The 25686-nt window shown below is 40.6% G+C and overlaps 1 protein-coding gene across 14 annotated transcripts in view; it reads left to right on the forward strand.

Moving 5' to 3' along the window:
• The first annotated feature begins 21625 nt into the window (after positions 1–21625).
• Positions 21626–25686, forward strand: part of LOC117992672 (ubinuclein-1-like) — a 39022-nt gene continuing 34961 nt past the window's right edge. For 9 of the 14 annotated variants that reach the window (XM_069506047.1, XM_069506053.1, XM_069506051.1 and 6 more), the window contains exons 1-3: positions 21626–21877; positions 24216–24317; positions 24994–25101. In XM_069506047.1, coding sequence (XP_069362148.1) covers positions 21719–21877; positions 24216–24317; positions 24994–25101 — 369 coding nt within the window. In that variant the 5' untranslated portion in view covers positions 21626–21718. Of the gene's footprint in view, positions 21878–22684; positions 22809–24215; positions 24318–24993; positions 25102–25686 lie in introns of those variants that run through there. The other 5 variants (XM_069506060.1, XM_034980382.2, XM_069506057.1 and 2 more) reach the window with 2 other exon arrangements.

Genomic DNA, 25686 nt, shown 5'->3' on the forward strand with positions numbered 1-25686 from the left:
TTTCGCACTTATCCCACCGCCGACTTCAAGAATCTTATTTCTTCTTTATTTCTTCTCTAATCTTATTATGATGATGTCTTCTTGTCTAAAATTCCTCAGTGCTTGAAGACCAAAGTCTTCGAACAGTGCGTGTTGCCAGTGATGACCTATGGATCCGAGACATGGTCGCTAACTATTGGCCTCATAAGAAAGCTCAGAGTCACTCAGCGGGCAATGGAAAGAGCTAAGTGCGGAGTTTCTCTACGTGATCAAATCAGAAATGAGGAGATCCGTAGGAGAACTAGAGTAACCGACATAGCTCAACGGGTTGCGAAGCTGAAGTGGCAATGGGCAGGGCACATAGTTCGTAAAACCGATAGACGTTCCCAAGGTGCTGGAATGGAGACCTCGCACCGAAAGACGCAGTGGTGGAAGACCCCCCACTAGGTGGACGGACGACATCAGACGAGTTGCAGGGAGCCCCTGGATTCTGGCGGCGCAAGACTGTGGCTTGTGGGAGTCCCTCCAAAAAACCTATGTCCAGCAGTGGACGTCTATCGGTTGATGATGATGATGATGAAAACATCGTCAGGGAACCTGTATGCTAAGGATTTTCCATAATGTTCTCAAAGGTTTTTTTTTTTTTATTCAGATACAAGTTAGCCCTTGACTGCAATCTCACCTGATGGTAAGTGATGATGCAGTCTAAGATGATAGCGGGCTAACCTGGAAGGCGTATGGCAGTTTTTATTAAACCTATACCCCTTTGGTTTCTACACGGCATCGTACCGGAACGCTAAATCGCTTGGCGGCACGGCTTTGCCGGTAGGGTGGTAACTAGCCACGGCCGAAGCCTCCCACCAGACCAGACCAGAAATTTAGAAATTATAAAATTCCAAACCCCTGCCAGGAATCGAACCCGGGACCTCCCACTAATAAGACCACAGCGCTCACCACTGCGCCAGGGAGGTCGTCAAATCTATGGTCTATGAAATCTGCCAATTCGCACTCGGCTATAGCCTAATCATTTCTCATTTTTAGTGGAAAGTGAAGACCCGTATCAGTAATGCGCCGGCTAGGAGTTGATCGTGATGATGATGGTGATGACAACATAATTAGCCTCCACATCTACAAACTACAATAAAAATGAGACAGTAGAATTCAAGCTCATAAATATCACCGTTAAAAAAACCAGAAAATAAATCCACCCATTTAATCCTTACAAAGGACTTTTATCAACTTATCCCGCTGTCGGATAGCTTTCAATGAAGAAAATTTAAGCCGCCATTTTATACGCCGCGTTCGGTCGGAAAACATTAATTTTGGCAAACAATTACGTATTTATTTATAGGTGTATGCGGAACCAAATAACAGGTGGCGATTCACCGCTAACGATGCGCATTGCGTCAGGACCTTTTGTCTCGTAAAATTGCCGTAGCTGTAGGGTGACCACGACGTATTTTCGTTGCTGGGGATAAAAGTAAAAGGGAAAAGGTCTTTAGCTTTAAGCCGTGTTTTCATTAAGCAAGTTCTCGTATGCACGTATGACGTCACACTATGTCCCAGCTTTTTTGTAAACATTATGAGGTTTCTTACACAGTTTTTAGATAAGAAACTACCGTTTAAAAAATAATACCCGCCATGAAAGTAGTATAGCTACAGAATCAAAAAGAAAGTTAAGAATACATGTTCTGACGCTCACTTGACCAGTTCTTAATTTTAACTTCTGTCCTGTTTTTAAACAAGCGAATCCTGGTCACCCACTGCTACGAAAACGCGTAGTACGTGCGGAGACTTGCTCCATGGATACGTAATGTTCATAAACCTTTATGACTGCCAAGTTGTACTTAAGCGTGGTAGTCACCCTGATCATAAAATCATCATCATAATCAACCCATCGCCGGTAAACTACAGAGTACGGCGGGATGATTACGTAAAACGTTGCAGTAGCGACAGCAACGCGACAGCAGAAGCAATGCGACAGTTCATTTGCTGTCTCTCATCTTCTTCTTATTTTGCTTTGTGGCTATTGCTGTCTCTCTCTAGCCGCTGTTACGTGTGACGTTTGACAGCAATGAGCGCGAGATTTATGCCTTCCAGAATGAGAAGGGCTTTGTCATAGTCTTACACACTTTCAAGCTGCCAAGTGCGATTGGCAGTCTATTCACACACATTTGAGAACATTGGGTATAAAGAACTCTAAGGCATGCCAGTTTCCTCACGATAGAGAAAAAAAGAATGGTCAGTTCCCAGCCTATAGCAATATCAGATTGAACTGGAGTCTGGGAACTCTCGGTTTGATTCTGAATTGATGATATGATATTAGGCTAATCAAAGAAAAATAGGACTATTTAGGGATACCTAGCGTCAAATATTTGACGTTGAAGCCTCTACGTTTTGTTAGAAGTTGTAAGAGAACTGTCGTGAACTGTAGCAATATTCTGACGACCTCCCTGGCGCAGTGGTAAACGCTGTGGTCTTATTAGTGGGAGGTCCCGGGTTCGATTCCTGGCAGGGGTTTGGAAATTTGTAATTTCTAAATGTCTGGTCTGGTCTGGTGGAAGGCTTCAGCCGTGGCTAGTTACCACCCTACCGGCAAAGCCGTGCTGCCAAGCGATTTAGCGTTCCAGTACGATGCCGTGTAGAAACCAAACGGGCATGGGTTTAATAAAATAAAAAATAAAAATACTTCCTGGTTAACCCGCTTCCATTTTAAACTGCATCATCACCTACCACCAGGTGAGATTGTAGTCAAGGTCTAACTTGTATCAGAATAAAAATTTAATAAAATCTGTTACTTTTGTCTTATTGCAGCCAAATCTTCAAATGCAATTAGATATACATAGTGGAATTTAACCAAAGGATTCCTCTTGGCTACGGGACTGGGGCTTAAGCCTTAATATGCAAGCGCAATGTAACAGCTAAGTCATTGTTTAGTTCATATTACGAGACACAGATTAATGCGGCGTAGCATAGGCGTAGGCCGCGATGCCGCTACGGCTTGGCAGCGAGCCTCGTAGCACACGAGTAGATCTACGCGTGTGCCTCGTAGGCGGGACCTCCTCACTGACTAAACGTAGCTAATATTTTCATTAGCTATATTATTTTATTACCCTCTAACAAATAAACCTGGAATAGCGGTGGAATAGTTATACTCTGTTTTATCTTTCTCTGTCATCAGTAATTTGACATTTGAAGGAAAAAGACAAAACAGAGTATAACTATTCCACCGCTATTCCAGGTTTATTTGTTAGAGGGTTAGGGTTCCTGACCAAAATTGTGAAAACACTTATTTTTGTTTTAATTTCTAGACTAGCGCTTGGCTGCAATCAAACCTGCTGTCTGAAAACTTTACTGGCTCACTGGAAGTATCTAGACAAAGGTTAAAGTATGTGAAACGTATAGTTGTTTGTTATCCAAATTAAAAAAAATCTTGCATCAAAGTACAAAGTCTATTTTTTCATTTTCTTCGGAATAGTATAAGAAATCCCGTCATGCATTATTGCCAGACACCCTTAAAATTTTACAATTTATTAAACTTTGCATGCAAGGCATCGCATCGCAACGCAATGCATCGCATCGTAACGCAACAAATCGCATCGCAACGCAACGCACCGCATCGCAATGCAACGCAACGCATCGCAACGCAACGAAACGAAACGCACCGCAGCGCAACGCATTACTTATTTAAAAAAACATATTTATCAACATTTTGCATCTTCTCCACTTTAAGTATATTTTTCATAGTTAATTTTCTTGTATTTCTTTTTTCTGTGTTTTTATAAATTGTATCTTATCAGTTAGTTAGTGCATTTATTTATTTAAGAATTGTTGTGTACACATATTAAGGGTTACCGCTTAGATCTTAATCTATTGTTTTTTTATTTTTATTTGGACCATTTATAGCTGAAACCTGTTTTGTGTGCCTTTATAATAAAATAAAATAAAATAAAAAATATTTAAAAGTTATTTTTAATTTGTTGATCCGTTTCCTGAGTGCAGCTGCAAACCTTACCTATAACTGTTGTCCGCGAGCCAAAATTGAAATAAGTATACCTACCTACCGATCGGGATATGTACTAGTATTTTACTTTATTGTGAAAACTTTACTGGCTTACTGGATGGAATACGATATTTGACAACTAGTCAAATCAGTAACTTTTTATCAAACGTCAAAACGCGCGCTTAGTATGCGAGATTCTATGAAATACCGGTGTGTGACGTCACAATCATTTGACGTGCTTTTTTTCAGTTTAATCGATAATTTAAAATGGTTATTTATTACACTTAAAACCAACAAAGGACGTGGATTTTACGTATTTTGGAAGACCCTCTATTTAATAATCACTGAGAAATAATTTATTTTTGATGTAGTCAAATACCCAATTATCTAGACTAAGATATTAACTATGTAATACTTAATATGTTTAACTGTTTGTTTTCTAAAAAAAAAAAAAAAAAGTCCTTCAAATGTAGGTACAAACACTATCAATAGCTGATGTAGAAGTTTAGATGTTATAGCACTTGTAAGTCCTTCAAATGAATGTTAATTCTAATGTCAGGCCGTATTCAATACCAAATCGAACGCCATTCGGTTATGATAATCGACGACGGAGCAAATCGGCACTTGTCGAGCGATTGTTGGGTTTAATGTGCTGAAACAATGTCGCTTTTATCGCATATTGCGGCGTCTAATCACCGATGAACATCCGATGAACGTTCGCGGCTGTACATCTATAATTTCATACAATTGTTTTTGTTTATTTAACTTGTACCTACTTACAAGCAAGCTTGGACAGCCAATACAATAAAGAACGAAACGTTACTTCTCATTATTTAAAGTATCTTATGCTCGCGACTTTGTCCGCGTGGAAAACATAAATTTCAAACCCCTATTTCACCCCTTTAGGGGTTGAATTTTTAAGAATCCTTTCTTACCGGATGCGTACGTTATAATAGCTATCTGCATGGCAAATTTCAGCCCGATCCGTCCAGTAGTTTGAGCTGTGCGTTGATAGATCAGTCAGTCAGTCAATCCTTTTATATATTTAGATATATAAAAGGAATAGGAATGAACGAAATCATTTGAATTAGATTAACTAAATTATATTGTTATCCTCTAAGTATATTCAACTGGCTTCCCGTAGCTCAGGGAATCCTAGTTCGGGGGCCAGGAATATCGACATTTAATGTTTTTTTGTTTCTTTTTTATATCTACCTACATCTAATAAGAAAACTACTTATTTGTATTAATGTTTAGTTGTTAACTGTGATCTGTTTATGTATTTATAAGTAAGTTATTTACATTAATTGTACCTACCTATTTATATTCGGGCGAAAGACTGGCTTCCCATAGCACAGGGAATCCTAGTTTTGGGGCCAGGAACTTTGCATTGCTACTACCAGGGTTATGTACTTATATATACCTCGTAAATTTTTTATCAAATAAAGTTTACTAGATCCCATCAGGTGTGATTGTGGTCAAGCGTACACCTATAATTAATAAAAAATAAAAACAAAAAAAAAAAATGTACTAGATGAATAGGTTGACTGACTGACTGGTCTATCAATGCACAGCTCAAACTACTGGACTAATATGTGATTAATATGTGCTGAGGATAGCCACCGAGGGTGTCTTAGTGAATGAAATTGCACATAACCTGCGGGGTGATTACGTATCTCGCGACAGGCTTGCTACAGGCGTAAATCTCGCAATCATTGCTGCAGCATTGCTGTCACACGTCCGGCTAGAGAGAGATAGCAATAGCCACAAAGCAAAAAAAGAAGAAGATAAAACTAGCAGTATACGCAAACACGGGCACATATTGTAAAGCTTTATACTCTACTAGCTTCTGCTCGCGGCTTCGCCCGCGTGGCCTACAGGAAACAAATGTCATTTTTTTTTTCTTAGCTGACACCTCAAGAAAAAACCTACTTTCCCAATTTCAAGTTAATAATATCAATAATTAAAACTGTCCCATACAAACTTTCATCCCCTATTTTACCACCCTTATGGGCGAATTTTCCAAAAATCCTGAAACACGTATTTCTTCATTTGTAACCGAAAATCCAAATACCAATTTTCATGCAAATAACTTGAAAAATGACGGACTTTCATATAAATTTCCATCCCCCATTTAACCCACTTAGGGGTGGAATTTTGAAAAATCCTTTCTTAGTGGAAACCTACTCTTTACAAAGAATAGACCCTCCAAATTTCATGTCTTTAGGACCAGCGGTTTAGGCTGTGCGTTGATATATATGTCAGTCAGTCAGGACTTTGAATTTTATATATTTAGATTTAACAGTTCACTAAAGTTCCGGCTAGCTCGGAATAATAGAGAGGAAATAATACCGCCATGTTTTTATTGCCTGTATTGGATTTCCGATAAACAACTGAGTGCGGATACGCGTAATTCTATGTAAATCCAGATGCGAGCGTCGCACGTGTCATACTCGCATGCATGCATCGATACGCACCTGAAACTGGCATTATACAACGTTAGTTTTAGTATACGCAAAACCTGAAAGCAGTTTGTTCAGAATCAGTAACGGAATCGATTGCAATCATTTTTAGAACGGGTTATATTTTGACCAAAAAATACTTTATTGTCCTGCAAGTTTGAACACCTAGTTGAATGACCGCATGCACCGATTCCAGCCGCGCGAGCGGGAGCGCGCACGATTGACGCTAGCCGTCCCGTTCGCTCACAGCTGCTTGCTTGGGGTGACCATGTTTTTGTGGGACAACGACTCAACACAACAAGCTTATAACTTCGTGAGTGTTCATTAATTTTGTATATTTATTCTTTACTAGATGATGCCCGCGACTTCGTCCGCGTGGATTTAGTTTTTTGAAATTCCCGTGGGAACTCTTTAATTTTCCGTGATAAAAAGTAGCCTATGTCCTTCCCCGGGATGCAAGCTGTCTCTGTACCAATTTTCGTCAAAATCGGTTGAACGGTTGAGTCGTGAAAAGCTAGCAGACAGACAGACAGACAGACACACTTTCGCATTTATAATATTAGTATGGAGTATGGACGTAAAAATATTCGACACCGGTTTCGGTTTTTGCCCTTATATAATATACACATTTGTATACGTACCTATTACCTATACATTCTAAAACAAAGAAACAAGGTTTTTATGAACTTATATTCCACAGTCTAATCCGCAATGTTTTTTAGTGTGACATGACGGTTGCTTTTGGTACGTTTATTAGATTCGCAATAAACAATTGCGCTCAAATACACGTAATTGTATGTAAATCCAGTGTTGGGACGCGTCGTCCAATGTGCACCTGGACTCTGGAGCTTGCACAGACTAATGTATCAACAGGCAACTTCATCTAAATAATATATAAAAGGAAAAGGTGACTGACTGACTGATCTATCAACGCACAGCTCAAACTACTGGACGGATCGGGCTGAAATTTGGCATGCAGATAGCTATTATGACGTAGGCATCCGCTAAGAAAGGATTTTTGAAAATTCAACTCCTAAGGGGGTGAAATAGGGATTTGAAATTTTGTAGTCCACGCGGACGAAGTCGCGAGCTTAAGCTAGTCTAAATATACAAAAGGAAAAGGCTGATCTATCAACGCACAGCTCAAACTACTGGACTGATCGGACTGAAATTTGGCATGCAGATAGCTATTATTTCTCCGAGATTTCTGAACCGATTTTTTTTCTAATTTTAAATCAAATTATCTACTGAACCACTACCAAAAACAGCTTTTAAATTTATAAAGAAGCTCTGACTTTGTTTAAACTGTACAAAGATCGTTTCTTTACGGAAAACCGTCTGATTTTCTAAGGAAATTTCTCTTAATAAAAATATCACGTGGCCCCAGGCTACAAAGAGCTTAAAGTGCTCAGTGCAAGCGATTAGGTTGCTTCTCTTTATAGAAAACAGCAGGAGGGTCTATGTGTATGTATATCCGTGATTATCTCAAAGATTAACGAACCGATTTCGATAATTTTTCCACTATCGTGATTAATATATTTTCAGGAAGGTTTTAGTAGGTATGTAATTCACCGTGGTACCATTCTTAATATGTACGAAGTAATATCTACGCATAAATGTGTTTTTAATTTTATGTCATTAATGTTTTTGATAATATGAACACCGATTTCTCCGATATTTGTAAACCAATTAGATTTTCCTTTTCCAATGGACATCAAATTCCTGAACCGTTACCAACAAATAGATACTTAGTAGGTAAATACTTTTGAGTTTAGAAAGAAGCTCTGACTTAATTTACACTATACAAAGATCGTTTCTTTACGGAATACCGTTTGATTTTCTAAGGAAATTTCTCTTAATAAAAATATCACGTGGCCCCAGGCTACAAAGAGCTTAAAGTGCTCAGTGCAAGAGATTAGGTTCCTTCTCTTTATAGAAAACTTGAGCTCTGGTATTGAATACTTGTAATAAAGGAAGTGTAGATAATATAGTAGGAATCCTTTGATGTCTTAGCGTGATAGTCCATGCATACCGCAATAAGAAGGGCTTTGCTATGCATTTTACATTTTTTATAATCCCTAGAATTTATTTTTAGGGTTCTTTGGGCAAGGCTTCAATATATTAAGAGTGAATAGGCATATTTTAGCGAGCGCGCTCCACCTTAGACGGCATCATCACCTACTTACTACTTGCCAGCAGGTTTGAATTTTGATTGCAGCCAAGCGCTAGTTTATGAATTACGGTTTCGTCCAGTCTGTCTGACCGTCAGTCCGTCTGTCTGTAGGTCACAGCTATTTTAAATATAATGTTCCTACTAGCGGATACCCACGACTTCGTTCGCGTGGATTTAGGTTTTTGAAAGCCTGTGATTTTCCGGGATAAAAAGTAGCCTTTGTCATTCTCCAGGTCCTTAACTAAACCCATGCAAAAAAGCACGTTGATCCGTTGCTCTGTTGCGACGTGATTGAAGGACAAACCAACAAACAAGCACACTTTCGCATTTATCACATGGGTGGTTATAATATTATGGGTAGTGATAAGAGCTGTCAAGTTCAAATTAAGTACAGTTATAGAACCCTATCATCGCTATACATGAGGATGCATATTTGAATTTAAAAAAAAACTCATCAGTGTCTAACTGAAAAGTATAAGTCGTAAAAATCTGACTTTCTCGATGTGACCTTGTTAAATGGGTATTTAAAAATCATGAAGTTTCTTACCTAAGTTAGTTTTTGGGGAAAAACTACCTTTCAAGTTAATACTGAAGACGATGTAAAATGCTTGGAACGTCTTACGTCGGATATTTGGCTTCGAATAAAGCATTAAAATTTTCTTTTGTAGTCTAGTCCTGCAGACAAATTGTATATTTCGTTCAATACGGACGTGATAGAACTTAGAAGTACAAAATACATGTTACAGCATAGACTAGCTAGGGGAAAAAACTGTCTTTTTACCACAAATATAGTCTGTAGTTAGACAGAGAATTCAACCTCAATAGTACACATATACTTACAAGGTTTTGCATGAAAACCCATTCCTAAAATGTTGGCGGGGGACAGGGGAGAATACTTTGTTGTCATTGGTGGAATCAAAAGTCACGTAATCAAGACAATATAGGGAATGAGGGAACCGAACGGGCGTGGGCCGACTTTTATGCTAAGCAACTGCCTAAGCTTGCTATCGGGGGGGTCCGGCTATTAGGCGTCTATAGGTGGTCTGTGTAGCAATCACTAACATTAGTTTTTAGACCTAGTTGCTTGGAATAAAAAGATCTTATTCATTTATTATTTACTAGCTTATGCTCGTGATTTTAAACCCTATTTCACCACCTTAGGGCTTGAATTTTCAAAAGTCCTTTCTTAGCGGATGCCTACGTTATATTAGCTATCTGCATGCCAAATTTCAGCCCGATCCGTCGAGTAGTTTGAGCTGTGCGTTGATAGATCTGTCAGTCACCTTTTCTTTTTATAAATTTAGATTATAAGTTAATTTTAAAATGTATTTCTGTATAGAGTTAGCATCCTTCGTGTACGGAACCCTAATAAGAGAGATCGGTACAAATGGGCTTTGTAAGATATTATTTAAGAAGTCTGTTGTTCCAGTACAATTATTTCTTTAATGAGGCCCATTGTTCTTGACTCAACAATCTCGAGGCTTCATAAAGTAAATTTGTATTAGATTAAGCAATTACTGCCGCTGTAATATCTAGACCTAGGCACCGCCGCGCCGCGCCGGCCGGAACTGGCGGGAAATGTTGAGGGAAAATTGGAAGGTTACAATTAGGACGGAATGTGCTCTGCTGTATAAGGTCTTGTTTCCACGGAGAGATGAGTTCAGTCAAACAATCAGCCCCCCGATTGTGTAAGAAAAACGTATTCATCTTAATCGTAATCGACAGCAAATTCTGCCCCTTGATTGGTTGAATTCGCTGTTTACATTTTTTCACAGCCAATCAAGGTGCAGAATTTATGCTGTCGATTAAGATTAAAACAGTTTTCTTACACAATGGGGAGCCAGAATAGAAGACGTAAAAAATCAAAAATATGACGTCATCTTTTAAAAATCTGATTGGGCGATTGAACTCAACATTTCTCTGCTCCATTTAAGTGGAAACCAGGCTCAATAATTAAAGGGAATTAGAATTAGGTACGGAGCAAGTACGGAGTTAAATCTAAACTAATTACAACTAGTAGAGACATCTAGCGGTGAAGAGTTGAAACTTTTTCGACTCGAACCTTTCTCGTTTTCGATTAGCACCAGCTACTTGTCAATAGATGGCGCTTTAAAATATTTTAACAAATTTTTTATTTTCTTTTTAAACTTTTATTATTAATGTTGTTATAGCGAATACCGTGCCGCTGTACACATTCTATGAAAATTTCAGCTCTTTACGGTTTATTACGGTTCACGTACAGGTACAGCACGCTGCCAGACACACGGACAGACGGACAGACAGACGGACAGCGGAGTCTTAATAGGATCCCGTTGGCACCCTTTGGGTACGGAACCCTGAAAAGTTAGAGAGTCGAGACGGGAAGCGCCGAGTAAAAGGGTGCAATTGAGAAAAATTCAAAGTAGAGCTACTTATTACAAGAAAAATGCTTTTATTTTAAACTTCCTGCAGCTTCCTTCAAACTGTTTTTGGCTTTGGCCCCCTTACTAATAAACTTTTATAGTGGTTGTAGGTACAGTTACACAATGCTTATGGACTAAGAGCCATAGCGCGTGTTTATCTTCGTCATTTTATAAAAGCTGAAAGTTTCTCTGCGTTTTGTCCCCAACACTGGGAAGAACGTTTGTTTGGATGTTTGTTTGGATCATGGTGACTTTGGGAGATATCAGCTAATGAAGGTATAAAAAATCTTCGGTCAAAGTATAAAGTCTAATTTTTCATATTTTCTTCGGAATACCTAGTATTAGAAATCATGTCATGCATTGCCAGACACAGTATCATGGTGCCCATGCCAGACACCCTTAAAGTTTGGAAAAAGGATGGAAAATTAAACTAAGTTTGTCTGTCCTTTACTTATGTTGTATAGAAGCAGGCGTTACTTTGCGGAAGCCCATGATATACCTTTTTTTTTTTTTTTTTTTTTTTTTTTCTCTAGGAGGAGGAAAAATCCCTAATGGACTTCTGTCTATCGACAGGGTGTGTCCGACTCGCACGGACTAAAAAGACCTCCCCCTCTGCGAGATCAGCACGGAACCGTGTAACATTACTTCGTGCTGACCCTCTGGTTGCTCTCTCTCCTTTTTTTCTTGTTTTTCTCTATCCTCCCTTCTCAACATTATGGCTCTCAGCATCTGACCGTATCTGTGCCACTCATTTTCGCTTGACACCATACGGGCTACCAGATTTTGGGCGTTGACACTGTCGCTTGCTCCCTGTGCTGCTTCTCTAAGATCCGCGCACGCGGGACACTCAAAAATCGCGTGTCTCGGGGTGTCTTCCTCTCCGCAAAAGTAGCAATTTTCAGTAGGCGCTTTCCCTATTGCGAAGAGGTAGGTGTTGAACACCCCGTGGCCGCTGAGTGCTTGTGTCAGCCAGCGGTCTACTTCCCCATGCTTCCTCGTGTGCCATTTTTTCAAGTCGGTAATGAGTTCTCTGGTCCAGGTCCCTTTGCCTGCTCCCGACCATTCCTTTACCCACTCCTTCAAGGTATCTTCTCGCACTTCTAAAAGTGTTTTCTCCTTGCTATCGAACAGCTTAGCACGTTCTTTTACCAGTTTTGCAATAGGCACAAGCCCGGCTATCACTAGCACAGCTTCAGTGGAAACTGTTCGATATGCTCCACAAATACCTATAGCAAGTCGCCTTTGGACTCCTTCTAATTTCTTTCTATACAGTTCCACCTTCATAGCTTCACTGAATATTGGTGCCCCGTAAAGAATAATGGAGTGGGCCACTGATGCCAACACCCTCCTCTTGCTCGCTCTAGGCCCTCCTTTTGTAGGCATAAGTCTGTATAGTGCCTCTGTCAGCTTCTGGGCTTTATTGGCTACCTCTTCTATATGTTTTTTGTATTTAAGACTCTTGTCAAGCCATATTCCCAAATATTTAACGTGCTCTTTTGGTGTCACTCTAGCACCTTGAATCCAAAAATTAATAGGATCTAGCCTTCGCCTTCCACTGAACACTATTGCTTCCGTTTTTTCTGGCGCTAGGGCGAGCTGCCTTTCTTGCATCCAGGTGTTTATTCGGTCAAGTGCTGTGTTTGCCCGTGTCATGAGGGTAGCTTCAGTTTTGGCTACGACTACAAGAGCCAAATCATCGGCAAACCCTACCAGTTCTGTACCTTCTTCCTGCTTTAGCTTAAAAACGCCATCATATAGAATATTCCACAGAGTTGGGCCAAGTATGGATCCTTGTGGAACTCCACTACTTACTTGAATCCTCTCCTCCAAACCCTTACTATCTTTCACTACTATAAATCGGTTCTCCAGGTAGCTACTAAGCAGGTTTTGAATGTAACCTGGGAAACCTCTCTTCCGTATTTCTAAAAGAATCTCCGTCCACGAAGCTGAGTTGAAAGCGTTTCTCACGTCAAGGCAGATCAGGGCACATAGCTTTCTGGTTTTCTTTGTGCCTTGCCTTGCTTTCATGGCGGTTTCCGTAACTCTCCTTACAGCCATCAGCGTCGACCGACCCTGTCTAAAGCCATATTGATGATCGGAGAGGCTGCCGTGGTCTGGCAGTAGTTGTTCGATCCTGTTGAGAAGGAGTCTCTCCATCAGCTTGCCATAACAGGCAAGCAGGCAGACTGGCCTGTATCCTGTTGGGTCATCTGCTGGTTTTTGGGCTTTCTTAAGTAAGACCAGACTCGCTATCTTCCAGGCTGCCGGAAATGTTCCTGAGGCAAAGGCCAATTGCATTACCTGTTTGATTTTCTCGGGTATAGTCTGCACTGCTAATTTAACTATCTCCGGACACAAAAGATCGGGACCTGGGGCCTTTTTTGGCTTAAGCCCTTCAGCTGCCTTCCTTATCTCTTCATCCGTTATTTCCACCATTTCGGAGGCATTTGCCATAATCCGGCCGAAGTTTCTATGAGACGGGAATAAGACTCTGACCACAGATTTTATGAGGTCCATATCCAAACAAGGTGGGTTTTGTCGCAGTTTTTTTGTGACGATTCTGTATCCCAGTCCCCACGTATCCTGGTCTACTTCGTCGCAAAGCACTTTCCACTTCTCTGCCTTTGACTTTGTAATGGCAAGTTGGAGTGCCGTTTTCGCCGTCTTATACTCTTCTTTCAGCCGTTGAACACTTTCTGCGCCAGTGCAATTCTCCATCGAACATTCCTTACCCTTTTTCCGTCTTTCCCGAGTGTATATTCTACGGCTTCTAGTGCATTCATCCCTCTTTTGCTTTACCGTCGCATTCCACCAGTAAACAGGCGCCTTCCTAGGCAGCCCCTTTTTTGGCATTGCTCTGTCGCAAGCCTTCGTGGTCTCCAACACTAGCTCCTCAGGTGTGCTGATCTCATTTTCTTTTCCCTTAAGGACGCTCTCCAGTATCTTCTGGTCTAACTTATCCAGTCTCCATCCTGCCTGCTGCTGCATTGGCGGTTTCCATGCATCTTGGGAAATGTGGAATTTTATGTACCGGTGACCACTAAGGCTATCCTCGTCCAGGACCTGCCATTCAGTAATTCTCTGCGCCAGACCTGAACTTGCAAATGTTATGTCTGGCGTGGAATTCTTTGCGCCTCTTTGGAATGTCGGGGTAACCCCCACGTTTACCGTTACCAAATCCGCACTAGCAAGCATTTCCATGATACGCCGACCTCTAGCATTTTCTGCCTTACTTGACCAGACTTTTGACGCCGCGTTAAAGTCTCCGGCTACTAGGATGTCACCACGTTGTGACATGATACTTTCGAAAAGCTCGTTTACATCGTGCTCAAACTCTTCAAAGCTGTAGTTTGGTGAGAAGTAGCAACTATATAAAGTGAGCCCTGAGAGTTTTACCGCAATGAAACCATCTCCCCGAGCAACTTCCTTTATTTGGGTCCGCTTATTGTACACAACTATAGTTGCATCGCCTCTCCGGTCCGTTACCCATTCTCGGGCTTGAACTATCTTCCTGTTTGGTTCCGCTACAATAGCTATATCTATTTCACGATGTTTTGCCGTTACTTCGAGCAGGTCGTGGGCGGCTCGCGTTCTATCTAGGTTTATTTGTAAGACCTTGATATGCGATCCTACCGCTCCATTTCCTGCTCCTATACCGCGTTTTTTGAATCTACGATTCTTCTGCCGGGTGCCTTTACATTCCAGGACGGGCAGGTCTTGGAGCCCATTCTATGTTTTGTGCTGTCCTGGCCTTTATCCTTGCAAATAGCACATGAGGCCTCCTTCACACAGTCTCTGGCCTTGTGTCCCTCATCGCCACAGTTATAGCATTTTTTGCTCCGATCCTGGCCTGGACATCCAGTTGAGATATGCCCGTACTCGAGACACCTGTAACATCTCTTCTTTTTCACCATGAGGCCAACTGGCACTCTCATCCATCCTATTTTTATTTTCTTTTCGTCAACCAGTTTTTGGGCTTCATTCTTCGGTAGCTCTACAACCGCTGTCTTGTTACCATAGCTATTTTCCCAGAAACTCTTAATTCGAAAGTCCTTTACTTTTTGTTTCAGAACTTCTTCTACTTCCTCTTTTTCTACTGTAAGGTCTAGTCCCCTTATTATAACTTCCGCTGACTCTTTGAGTGCTCTCAAAGTTAAACTTGGGCAGTTTCCCCGCACTTTCTCTTTTATTTGTGAAACTCCTTCCTCTTGCCCCTTCTCTAGCTCAAGAAGTATGTCGCCTTTTCTCGTTTTCCTCACCTTGGAGAATACGACTTGTGCGCTTGCTAATCCCGATTTAACCTCCTTTAGCACGCTGGCATAGTCACGGTCTTTCACCTCCACTAGCAGAGCTTCGGGCTTGGCCACCGGAGGCTTTCTACCCGTGTTACTTTTATCTCTCCGTATCGGTATCTGTGGTTTTTCCAAATTCCTCGTCATCTTTTCTGTTATCTCTTTCTTCTTCTTTTTCTCTTTCTCCTTCGGTGGTTTTGCCATTTCAGAGCTTCCTTCGATTTCTTTATCCTTCTTCTCCTTGCGGCGTCGCCGCTTGCTTTTCGCTTTCACTTCCTTCCAATCTGTTTCCGTAAAAAAGTCATCGTCCCATTCCAAACCTTCATTTTCAGCTCCGGTTGATGTGTTTGTTCCCTTTTCTTCTAAAACCACGGCTCTTTTAGCCCTTTTTGGGGTTCTCTCCGATTCTTCATTTTTCGCTTCAGATCTCATCCTTCGGACATCCATAATCCGTCCAGACAGTTTTTGCAGTTCGCGCAGTCTTATTTTGACCTCGTTTGCCGTATTTTTATATGGCCCTTGCCTGTCCACGAGCGAATTTATCGTAACGATGTTGCCATACAGGCTATTTAGTAGTCTGTCTTCCTTTTCTTCCAATGTTTCCGTCTCTTTATTACTTGTCGGAGACTTCTTCCGTTTCCAATCTCCTCTATTCTTTGGCGTGCCTGCCATCGGCGAGAAAAAGGTGAAAGGGCTTGCATAAGATGATCCCCTGCATTGTGCACCTTCATCTCCCGTAGATACTCCGTCTTCTGTCTCAGTTTGCTCCGTTTCAGTCCGTGTTCTTGCCTGTGTCGTTTTAGGTGGCGTGCGTTGTAGCAAGCCAGACCTAGCAAATGGTGTATCCAAATTCAGCAAAACGTTGCCCCCCCCAGAATACGAGGGGCAGCCCCTGTCAGCCGAGACTGTCAGGGGGCGGGATTCCCCGGCACCATCAGCGCCGGAACCCGCCTGGGGTAGTATCTCTTTTTGTTGTGCTTTCATTTTCTAGTTTCTCCCGTACTTCCTTCTTCCTCCTACACATCTTCCGGAAAACAGCCGCCCAATGTGGGACAGACGCTGACCAGATAGCCGCTCGCTCCGAGTACAGACGCTGCCTGGATTTGTTGTGCTTGCTTTTGGTCCGCGCTGAGTATTTTATTTCCCCAGTACCCGCCAGATAAATCTGGTGAGGGAAATCCCCTATCCGCCAGCCGGGGACGCGCCCGATGGGAGAGCAGCCAACTCCACACGGGCCATGATATACCTACAATGAACCAAAAGCTTAATTTGCTATAATCCGCTGAATTGTATTGTAAGGTCATAAAAATCGGCATTGTAAGGTCTATAGTATCTCCTGAGGATGCTCCGGTGTGGCGGCGAAACGTGCGTCGAGTGTGTTTGGGATTTGTGTGGTGCTGCGTGGTGGTGGTGCGTATTGCTTGCCTGGTGGCTGCTTCTTCCTGCATGTTTAGCAGTGGGAGGGCGGGCGGTGCATTTCGCATGCTGCATGTTGCACCATACAGATTCGACCTGTTTCAGCGGATTATAGCGAATTAAGCTTTTGGTTCATTGTATGTCCTTTACTTATTACATTAGTGGTAAGAAAAGGATGCGAATACTCCAAAATTTAGATACGATTAGAATCAGTGGGATTCTTCACTATTAGCTTCGTAAATCTCAAAGCAGAATTTTTATATCTCATTTACGGAACTCAATATATTTATATCGGAAGGAGGGGGCATTTAAATAAATTTCATCACGGGCGTAGATACACTAGCGAGCGATTACAATATTTATGAGAGGCTTCCCCGTTCCGATCGTGACTGAAGTTTTACCCTTTCTTCTTCGAACGCCACTTCGCAATCACTTTAGATCTACGAAGGAACGAAGGTAAGGTTGGTACTGGTAAGTTTTTACCTATCTCTACTGTAGGTATTTAATGAGGAGATCCGTAGGAGAACTAGAGTAACCGACATAGCTCAACGGGTTGCGAAGCTGAAGTGGCAATGGGCAGGGCACATAAGTAGTTCGTACAACCGATAGACTGGGGTCGCAAGGTGCTGGAATGGCGACCTCGCACCGAAAGACGCAGTGTTGGAAGACCAATGGGTGGACGGACGACATCAGACGAGTCGCAGGGAGCCGCTGGATTCAGGCAGCGCAAGACCGTGGCGTGTGGAAGTCCCTACAAGAGACCTATGTCCAGCAGTGGACGTCTATCAGTTGATGATGATGATGACTGTATGGAATGCTAAATCGCTTGGCGGCACGGCTTTGCTAGAGGGTGGTAACCACCCACGGCAGACACAATACGAAGAGAACTCTCAGTCATGCACGTCTTCTCACACTGTTTTCTATTTTATTTGCGACAGTAAACATTTACATATTAAAAGTTAAAACTACGACTTAAATCTAGCAAACTAATTTGGCAAATATGTAATCAAATACACTATCCACAGCTTAGCAATACAACTAGGGCGACACAATATGAACAAACTACTCTAATATAAACCAACGACTTAAAATATACAAAAATTTGAAACAACTAATAATGGGGCCGATTTTCTTGTACACAATCTCGACAATCTCCAAACCAAACCAAAGTAACAGGTCCAAATCTAGTGCTTTTCCTTTCCGCAAGCAACATTATGAAAGGGACAGCAATAGACTTAGACGTGCCATTCTAGTCTTTCTGTTGTGTCAAAATCCACCGCATCCGCCCAAGTTGCGCCACACCTCTACAACGCATCGATGTCGTATTTGCATTGGATATCCGCACAATCTACCCTCAGCGAGCTCATGAAGGGCGCCGATATTTTATTTATCCGCACCTGCCCCGGAACTTGTTACCTACTTCTGGCTATAAACACTTTCGGGCGTTTTAGCTGGATTGAAAGATGAAGAAAAAGTGCTGAATATCCCTACCAACAAGGCATACAGCATAATGATAAGCTGGGACCCTTTTTCTGGTTGTTTTCTTTTGCTTGTTCTCAGGTGTAAGAAGCGTCGGAACGACCAGCTCTTAGTTTTAAGATGTGCTGTGTGGCACAGTTGTAAGTATAAATAAACGTCTTTTCTTTCTTTCTTTCTTTGTTTCTAGCAAACCACGAGAGGAAGACCCCCAGCGACATGGTAGTTATAGTGTCGAAAGGGACGTTAAAGCCTTTAACATTTCAGGACAAAAAGTCAGGGCGTTTACATACAAGAAGGAAATGGGATAAGGGCAATAAAAAAATAAGAGAGCTTTTTTAAATTTATAGACTAGCGCTTGGCTGCAATCAGACCCTAGGCGATTCGCTAACAGTTTCTAACACTGAATGATAGCCACCGAGGTTAGTTGGTGCTGGTTCTACATTGCTGCTTTACTGGGTGATAATTAAATATTTTTTGGTAGAAAACCTTCAACGGATTAAAAAACCAGCCAAGTGCGAGTCAGGCTCGCGCAATGAGGGTTCCGTACTACAGTCGTATTTTTTCGACATTATGCACGATAATTCAAAAACTATGATACATAAAAATAAATAAAAATCTGTTTTAGAATGCACAGGTGAAGACCTTTCATATAATACCCCCACTTGATATAGTTATCTTACTTAGAAAATTGAAAATACTAATTATTAGTTCATGACCACAATTTAATTTTTTTTGTGTGATGTAACCACAAATTCCCGGTTTTCAGATTTTTCCCCAAATGTCAGTTATAAGATCTACCTACCTGCCAAATTTCATGATTCTAGGTCAACGGGAAGTACCCTGTAGGTTTCTTGAAAGACAGACGGACAGACAGACAACAAAGTGATCCTATAAGGGTTCCGTTTTTCCTTTTGAGGTACGGAACCCTAAAAATGAGCTCGGTGGCTATCACTCACTGTTAGACACTGAGTTAGCGAATCACCCCGCACTTCGGTGCACTTCGGTGCACTTCGGTGCACTTCGGTATCTATTAGGTTAAAGGCCTGGAGAGACATAGGTTACTTTTATCCCAGAAAATCAAAGAGTTCCCCCCGGATTTTTAAAAACCTAAATCCACGCAGACGAAGTCGCGGCCATCATCTAAGTAGTTTTGGATTGGTTGGTCCTTCTTCTTAAAAGGAAGTAATTTTAATAGAGCTCTAAAGTCTAATACTCCCTTCCGTACTCCCGCGCTATCTTCAAGTAATCTCACAATGGCGGAGTTAAATTTCATTTTTTCTAATGAATATTCCCGAAGTGCCCCCGTAGCCCCGTATATCTCAAGATCCCTAAAATAATGTCCACTTTGTGCCTCGTTTGAATCCGATATTGATGAAGAATACTTAATACTAACTAGCTTATGCTCGCGACTTCGTCTGCGTGGACTACACAAATTTCAAACCTATATTTCACCCCATTAGGGGTTAAATTTTCAAGAATCCTTTCTTAGCGTATGCCTATGTCATAATAGCTATCTGCAGAAAGTAAGACAGGTCTAAGTCTATTAGTTCTAATTAACTTGTCTTCCTTGTTTTGTTTTCACTTTTCTATAGCTAGGTACGCGCGTGTATTACCTATTCTACTCCCACTGGCAATGCTACTCGTCAAGTCGTCCAGACCACATCCAGGCCAGTCAAGAAAGGCGTCATAATACCTACCTCCTGCTTACTACAGTGGTAAGCGCTGTGTTCTTATTAATGGGAGGTCCCGGGCTCGATTCCTGGCAGGGGTTTTGAATTTAATCATTTCCAAACTGGACTGGACTGGTTCGGCTTCGGCCGTGGCTAGTTACCACCCTACCGGCAAAGCCGTACCGCCAAGCGATTTAGCGTTCCGGTACGATGCCCTGTAGAAACCAAAGGGGTATGGTCTTAATAAAAACTGCCAAACCCCTTCCAGGTTAGTCCGCATCCATCTTAGGTTGCACCATCACTTACCACCAGGTGAGATTGCAGTCAAGGGATAACTTGTATCTGAATAAAAAAATAAAAAAAATACTAGAGTCGACTGACTATAACTTGGTCAAGTACCGGAATGTATCAAACGGGGCCAAAGACAGACTAATGTCCCTTATCTTAATAGGAATCTCGGTTTCATAATGTCCAGCCCATCAACGTTTTTCCGAAAAGCCCCCTGACCCCTCCTGACCCCACAGTAACCCCCCCTGACCCCCAGTAACCCCCCCTGCTGATAGTGTCGCTTTTTTAATAACCACACTCCGTTAAATCTGAATTGACTCAGTAATTACTGAAGAGCTCAGTTTTTTCACTAAGGCGATTTCTAAATGTCGAATTTAAAGGGAAAGTAAGGACTTTACCATATGAGTAGATAGTACTTACTATGTGGCAATACCTAGCTTTCCTTCTACAGTCATCATCATGATCAACCCATCGCCGGCTCACTACAGAGCACGACAATACACGACAATACAATACATAACACGACAACCTGCATGCCTCATAATGTTCTCAAAGGTGTGTGAAGCCTACCAATCCGCACATGGCCAGCGTGGTAGACTATGGCCAAAACCCTTCTCACTCTGAGAGTAAGCCCGTGGGCCGTACTCAGTAGTGAGCCGACGATGGACTTACCAATCCAGACGGAGGGAGACATACCTAGGCGACTTTTATCCCGGAAAATCAAAGATTTAAAAAAAAACTGAATCTAAGCGGACGAAGTAGCTGGCATCCACTAGTGATTTTATTCTTATGTAGTACCTAGGTACATAATACAGATACTTAAAAATTGCACTTTATCTCCAAGGAAAAAGACCTAAAATCATTTGTAGCTACTTTTTTGTAGTCAACTGATGAATTTATTTTTGTTGATTAGTTTTTTAGTATACAAAAAAGCACGGTTGATAGTGAAGTGTATTAAGTTAAATAAATTACGATTCCATTGTATTATTTTTACGTAAAATAAATAATTATTATAATAAAATGAAAAAAAAACATGTCGATAAAGCAGTATTCTAATATAATATACCTATCTCTATGTAATAAACATCTGATTTGACTATTTTATGAAAGCGACATCTTCATATATAGAAGTGAGTTGCTGTACAAAAGTTTTACCTGATGATAAAGTTCTATAGCGTACCACATATGTCTCTTATTGGATTATATTTCAACTAAAAGTATACTGAATCATCAAACTGAGCTCGGATAGTGAGTGTAATTAACTAAACGTATTATAGTTGCTTTAATTTATTCAGTTGGAAAAATATTCGTCAAAATAAAGCCATATTAAAATATTTATAAATAAAATAAGAGTGACATCTAGTGGCAAACTTAAAAAAATATAGTGACATCTTACGAACTGCTACGCAAACGAGGGAGTAGTTCCTTGTTATTCCGTGGCGCTCACAACCCAAACAATGAATTCCAACATGGTGGCAATGTGGTACACAGTTTGAAAATGCAGGCCGTGTCATGCTTTGAAAAAAATCATTTTATACTTGAATTTGGTGGAAAATGTCGGACTCTAAACGTGCTACTCTTATAACAGTGGGTGCTCCAAAAAGTGCAAATAAGAATGTGAACAAAACAGTGAGATTAACTGTAAACTTAGACGAAAGCAACGAAAGTAAATATCCAGAGCTGAATTACAAGGAACTACTCATAACAACAGCGGTAAGTTATAACAGAAAATCATAGTAATTTACGCAACCATACTGGTTTTTCAGCTCTTTGCATTGTTAGAAATCATGTGAATTTTTTTTAGATCGACACCTTGTACCGTTTGGCGGCTAGAGGTGGTTGGAAACTTGGGTCTGGCGAAATGGTTTAGAATATTTTTTGCTTACGTTACAAGCTTTGCATTAGGTTTTGTTACATGATTTTGCGTCCACGGGCTTCACGAGAAGCCCAGATATCGGTCGCCATGTTTGCAACAATCTAAGAAGAAAATTATGAGCCTAGGACACCTCGTTAGCGAGGCAATGTTTTGGTCGGTGTCCTCGACTTGTTAACTATTTTTTGAGCTTAGATAATCCAAGTATTATAATAAAACTCCTATAAATATGATGCTGATTAACTTCCGACGACACCTATAAAAAACAATGATAGCAAATCGAGCGAAAGTAGAAGACTTGGATGACCTAGGTTAACCCGCCTAATAACGATGTTGTTTCCGGCAAAGGGCTATTTTTAGGTTACTTTCTAAATAAGTTAATAAATAAGTTATATTTTTAATGGTTTTTGTATGACATATGCAAGGAATTTTATATACCTACGCGAAGTAAATAAATTATCGAGAGAGATAGCGTGCAGATGTGTGCGTGACGTATTTATTTACGTGTGGTAGGACTGTTTAAACTTTTGCATAGGTTTTCTTGATTATTTTCACGATATTGGTAATCTCCTAGGGTAATTGACTCTGTAGCTTGCATTATAATGTTTATGCATTTATGTTTTGAAACTTGGTTTGCAATGTTGCCAAATGCGCGGGCTGCTGCATTTTGCACGATGTTGCTCCGAGAGTGGCAGGATTGTATAGCTGTCTTTTATGTAGGAAGAAGCTTTTTGAGAGCCCCATTTTAACTTGAATCGATTGCTCGCGGAGGTAAATAAGTTATAGGTTATGTTATGTATTACATTTGCGTGTTATGTATTTGGATGGTTGTTTGTGTGGGTGCGAATATTTAGTGATTGCTTTGTTTATATTAGTGTGTGTTTATGCTAAGCTATTGTTTTTGGTTATCTTTTTGAATAGGACTTTGTGTAGCGTCCTGCGTCGATTTATTAGGTAAATCGCGCGTCATGTTCGATAAAGTAGGACTAGAGCATTTTGACGTCCTACCTAATTTCCGCTTAAAATTTACTTTTTGGTTATTTTCTTTGCGGTTTTACCGAATTGAATGACTAACATTAGTAAGTCATTCAATTCGGTCTAAAATAAACGTTTTTATTTCCCTAATACTTTTATAGTTAATTTTAAATACCTATTCTATATTATAACTAGAGTAGTTTTATTTTGCAAAGGTATAAAGAATAACATTGTATAATGAGCATTTTTGCATTATTATTATGCATAATTAGGTAGGTAGTAAAATAACACTACCATTAAAAGGTTAAGATGACATTTTTGAAATAATGAGCAGCTGATTTAAAAAAATGACGAAAAAATACGACTGTAGTACGGAACCCTCGGTGCGCGAGTCTGACTCGCATATAGCTGGGGTTTTTTTTGAGGTACAGAACCGTAAAAAATAGTATAGAAATAGTATTAAAGTGTAAGATAAGGAGAGTTATATTCATTATGTTACTAGCTGACCCGCCCCGGTTTCGCTCGGGTGGGATTTAGAAGATCGGCGTGGGGGTAGAATTATCAAAAATCCTGAAATTGATACCTACGTATTTTTTCTTTTGTAATCGAAAACCCAAATATTAGCTTTCATAGATATAACTCGAAAATGACTGACTTTCAAACAAACTTTCGTCCCCTATCTAAACCCCCCTTGGCAGTAGAATTTTCAAAAATCGTGAAGTATGTAACCGAAAGCTTGAATACCAATTTTCATCGATGTAACTTCAAAATGATAGACTTTCATACAAACTTCCATCCCCTATTTACCCCCCTTAGGGGTGGAATTTCGAAAAATCCTTTCTTAGTTAATACCTCCTCTTGCCAAAGAATACACCGTCCAAATTTCATGTCTCTAGGACCAGGCGGTTTAGACTGCTTTGATATTATATGTATTAAGTCAGTCAGTCAGGACTTTGAATTTTATATCCATACTAATATTATAAATGCGAAAGTATCTGTCTGTCTGTCCGTCTGTATGTCTGTCTTTCTGTCTGCTAGCCTTTCTCAACCCATCCATTCAACCGAATTTGATGAAATTTGGTACAGCGATAGCTTGCTGCCCGGGGAAGGACATAGGCTACTTTCCAAAATCCAAGCGGATGAAGTCGCGGGCATCATCTAGTATTATATATAATTATTAATGTATCAATTTTGCCTTTTCAGAGAAAGAAGAGAGTGGAGAACGGCAAGAAAACGGGGCTAGACCCTTTCTCCGACAATGATGATGATGTGGAAAGGGTGGCCAGGAAGTTTGAACAGAAATATGTAAGTCACTTATGGAGTAGTGTCTTATCTTTTATCTCTTCTTTTTTTTTTAAATGCATATTATTAGCAGTATTAATCATGACTGATATTCCTTATTCCCCTCTAACTAAGTGTAAATCTTGCTAGGAGTAATTTTTTTTTTTTTAAAGAATATTAGCCATATTAAATGACTAATGTTCCCCTTTCCTCTCCAATTAAGCGTCAGGCTTGTGCTAGGAGTAGGTACGACAATAGTGCAACGGGCGGGATTTGAACCGTCGACCTTTCGGTTTTCAGTCCACTCCTATACCGGTTGAGCTATTGAGGCTCTAAAGGTAATTAGGTATACTAACTATAGATTTAGATTTTTCAATTATTGCACCTTGTTTTTTTTTTATTTTGTGTTTTCACTATTTTGGTGAGTTGTTTTTAGCTATTTTTTCTATCATATAACTATATGATTAACTAGCTTATGCTCGCAGCTTCGTCCGCGTAGACTACACATATTTCAAACCCCTATTTCACCCCCTTAGGGGTTGGATTATCCAAAATCCTTTCTTAGTGGATGCCTACGTCATAATAGCTATCTGCATGCCAAATTTCAGCCCGATCATTAGTTTGAGCTGTGCGTTGATAGATCGTCAGTCAGTCACCTTTTCCTTTTATATATTTAGAAAATTATTTTCATTGTTTTCAGGGTGGCCAAAGTACATACGGCAGAAAAGGCAGATCCAAATATGAAGAGTTTGCAGACATTGGTGCCGGTTACGATGAAAACGACTCATTCATTGACAACACCCATGGTGTAAGTTGTATTTATGTAGCTTACTCCTAGCTGTGATAGCCTAGTGGTTAGGACGTTCGCTTTCTAATGAAAGTCGCTGTGACGCAGTGTCCGCAATTTCATGCGCATGCACACAGCAATGGGTCGTAGTCCAAGTGTCATAATTTCCTACATCCAAAACAGGACGGTGGAAGTCTGACTGAGATAAAGCTCCTAACAAAACACTTCTACTTGATGTTTGGCGGCTGTGCAGCTCTCTTCAGACCCTGTATCTATTGTGATCGCCCCTGTTTTACAGTTCTTGTCCAATACTGGAACAGCAGCAGCTTCTTGGATGAGATGGTTTTCGCCTCGTCCGGATATGAAAATGAAAATGAAAATGAAAATCTTTTTTATTCGTATAAACTTTTACAAGTGCTTACGAATAGTCGGATGCATCTACCACTGGTTCGGAATGCCTTTCCTGCCGAGAAGAACCAGCAAGAAACTCGGCGGTTGCTCTTTTCAAATATTTGATATAGGTACAAGATTATGCCATGTATAAAATAGTATTTGCATTATTTTTAGTCTTGTGCGTCGCCGGAACGAGCTGCAGGTCAAATCCAC

Source organism: Maniola hyperantus, chromosome 22 (genome assembly GCF_902806685.2).
Source record: "Maniola hyperantus chromosome 22, iAphHyp1.2, whole genome shotgun sequence".
NCBI lineage: Eukaryota > Metazoa > Arthropoda > Insecta > Lepidoptera > Nymphalidae > Maniola > Maniola hyperantus.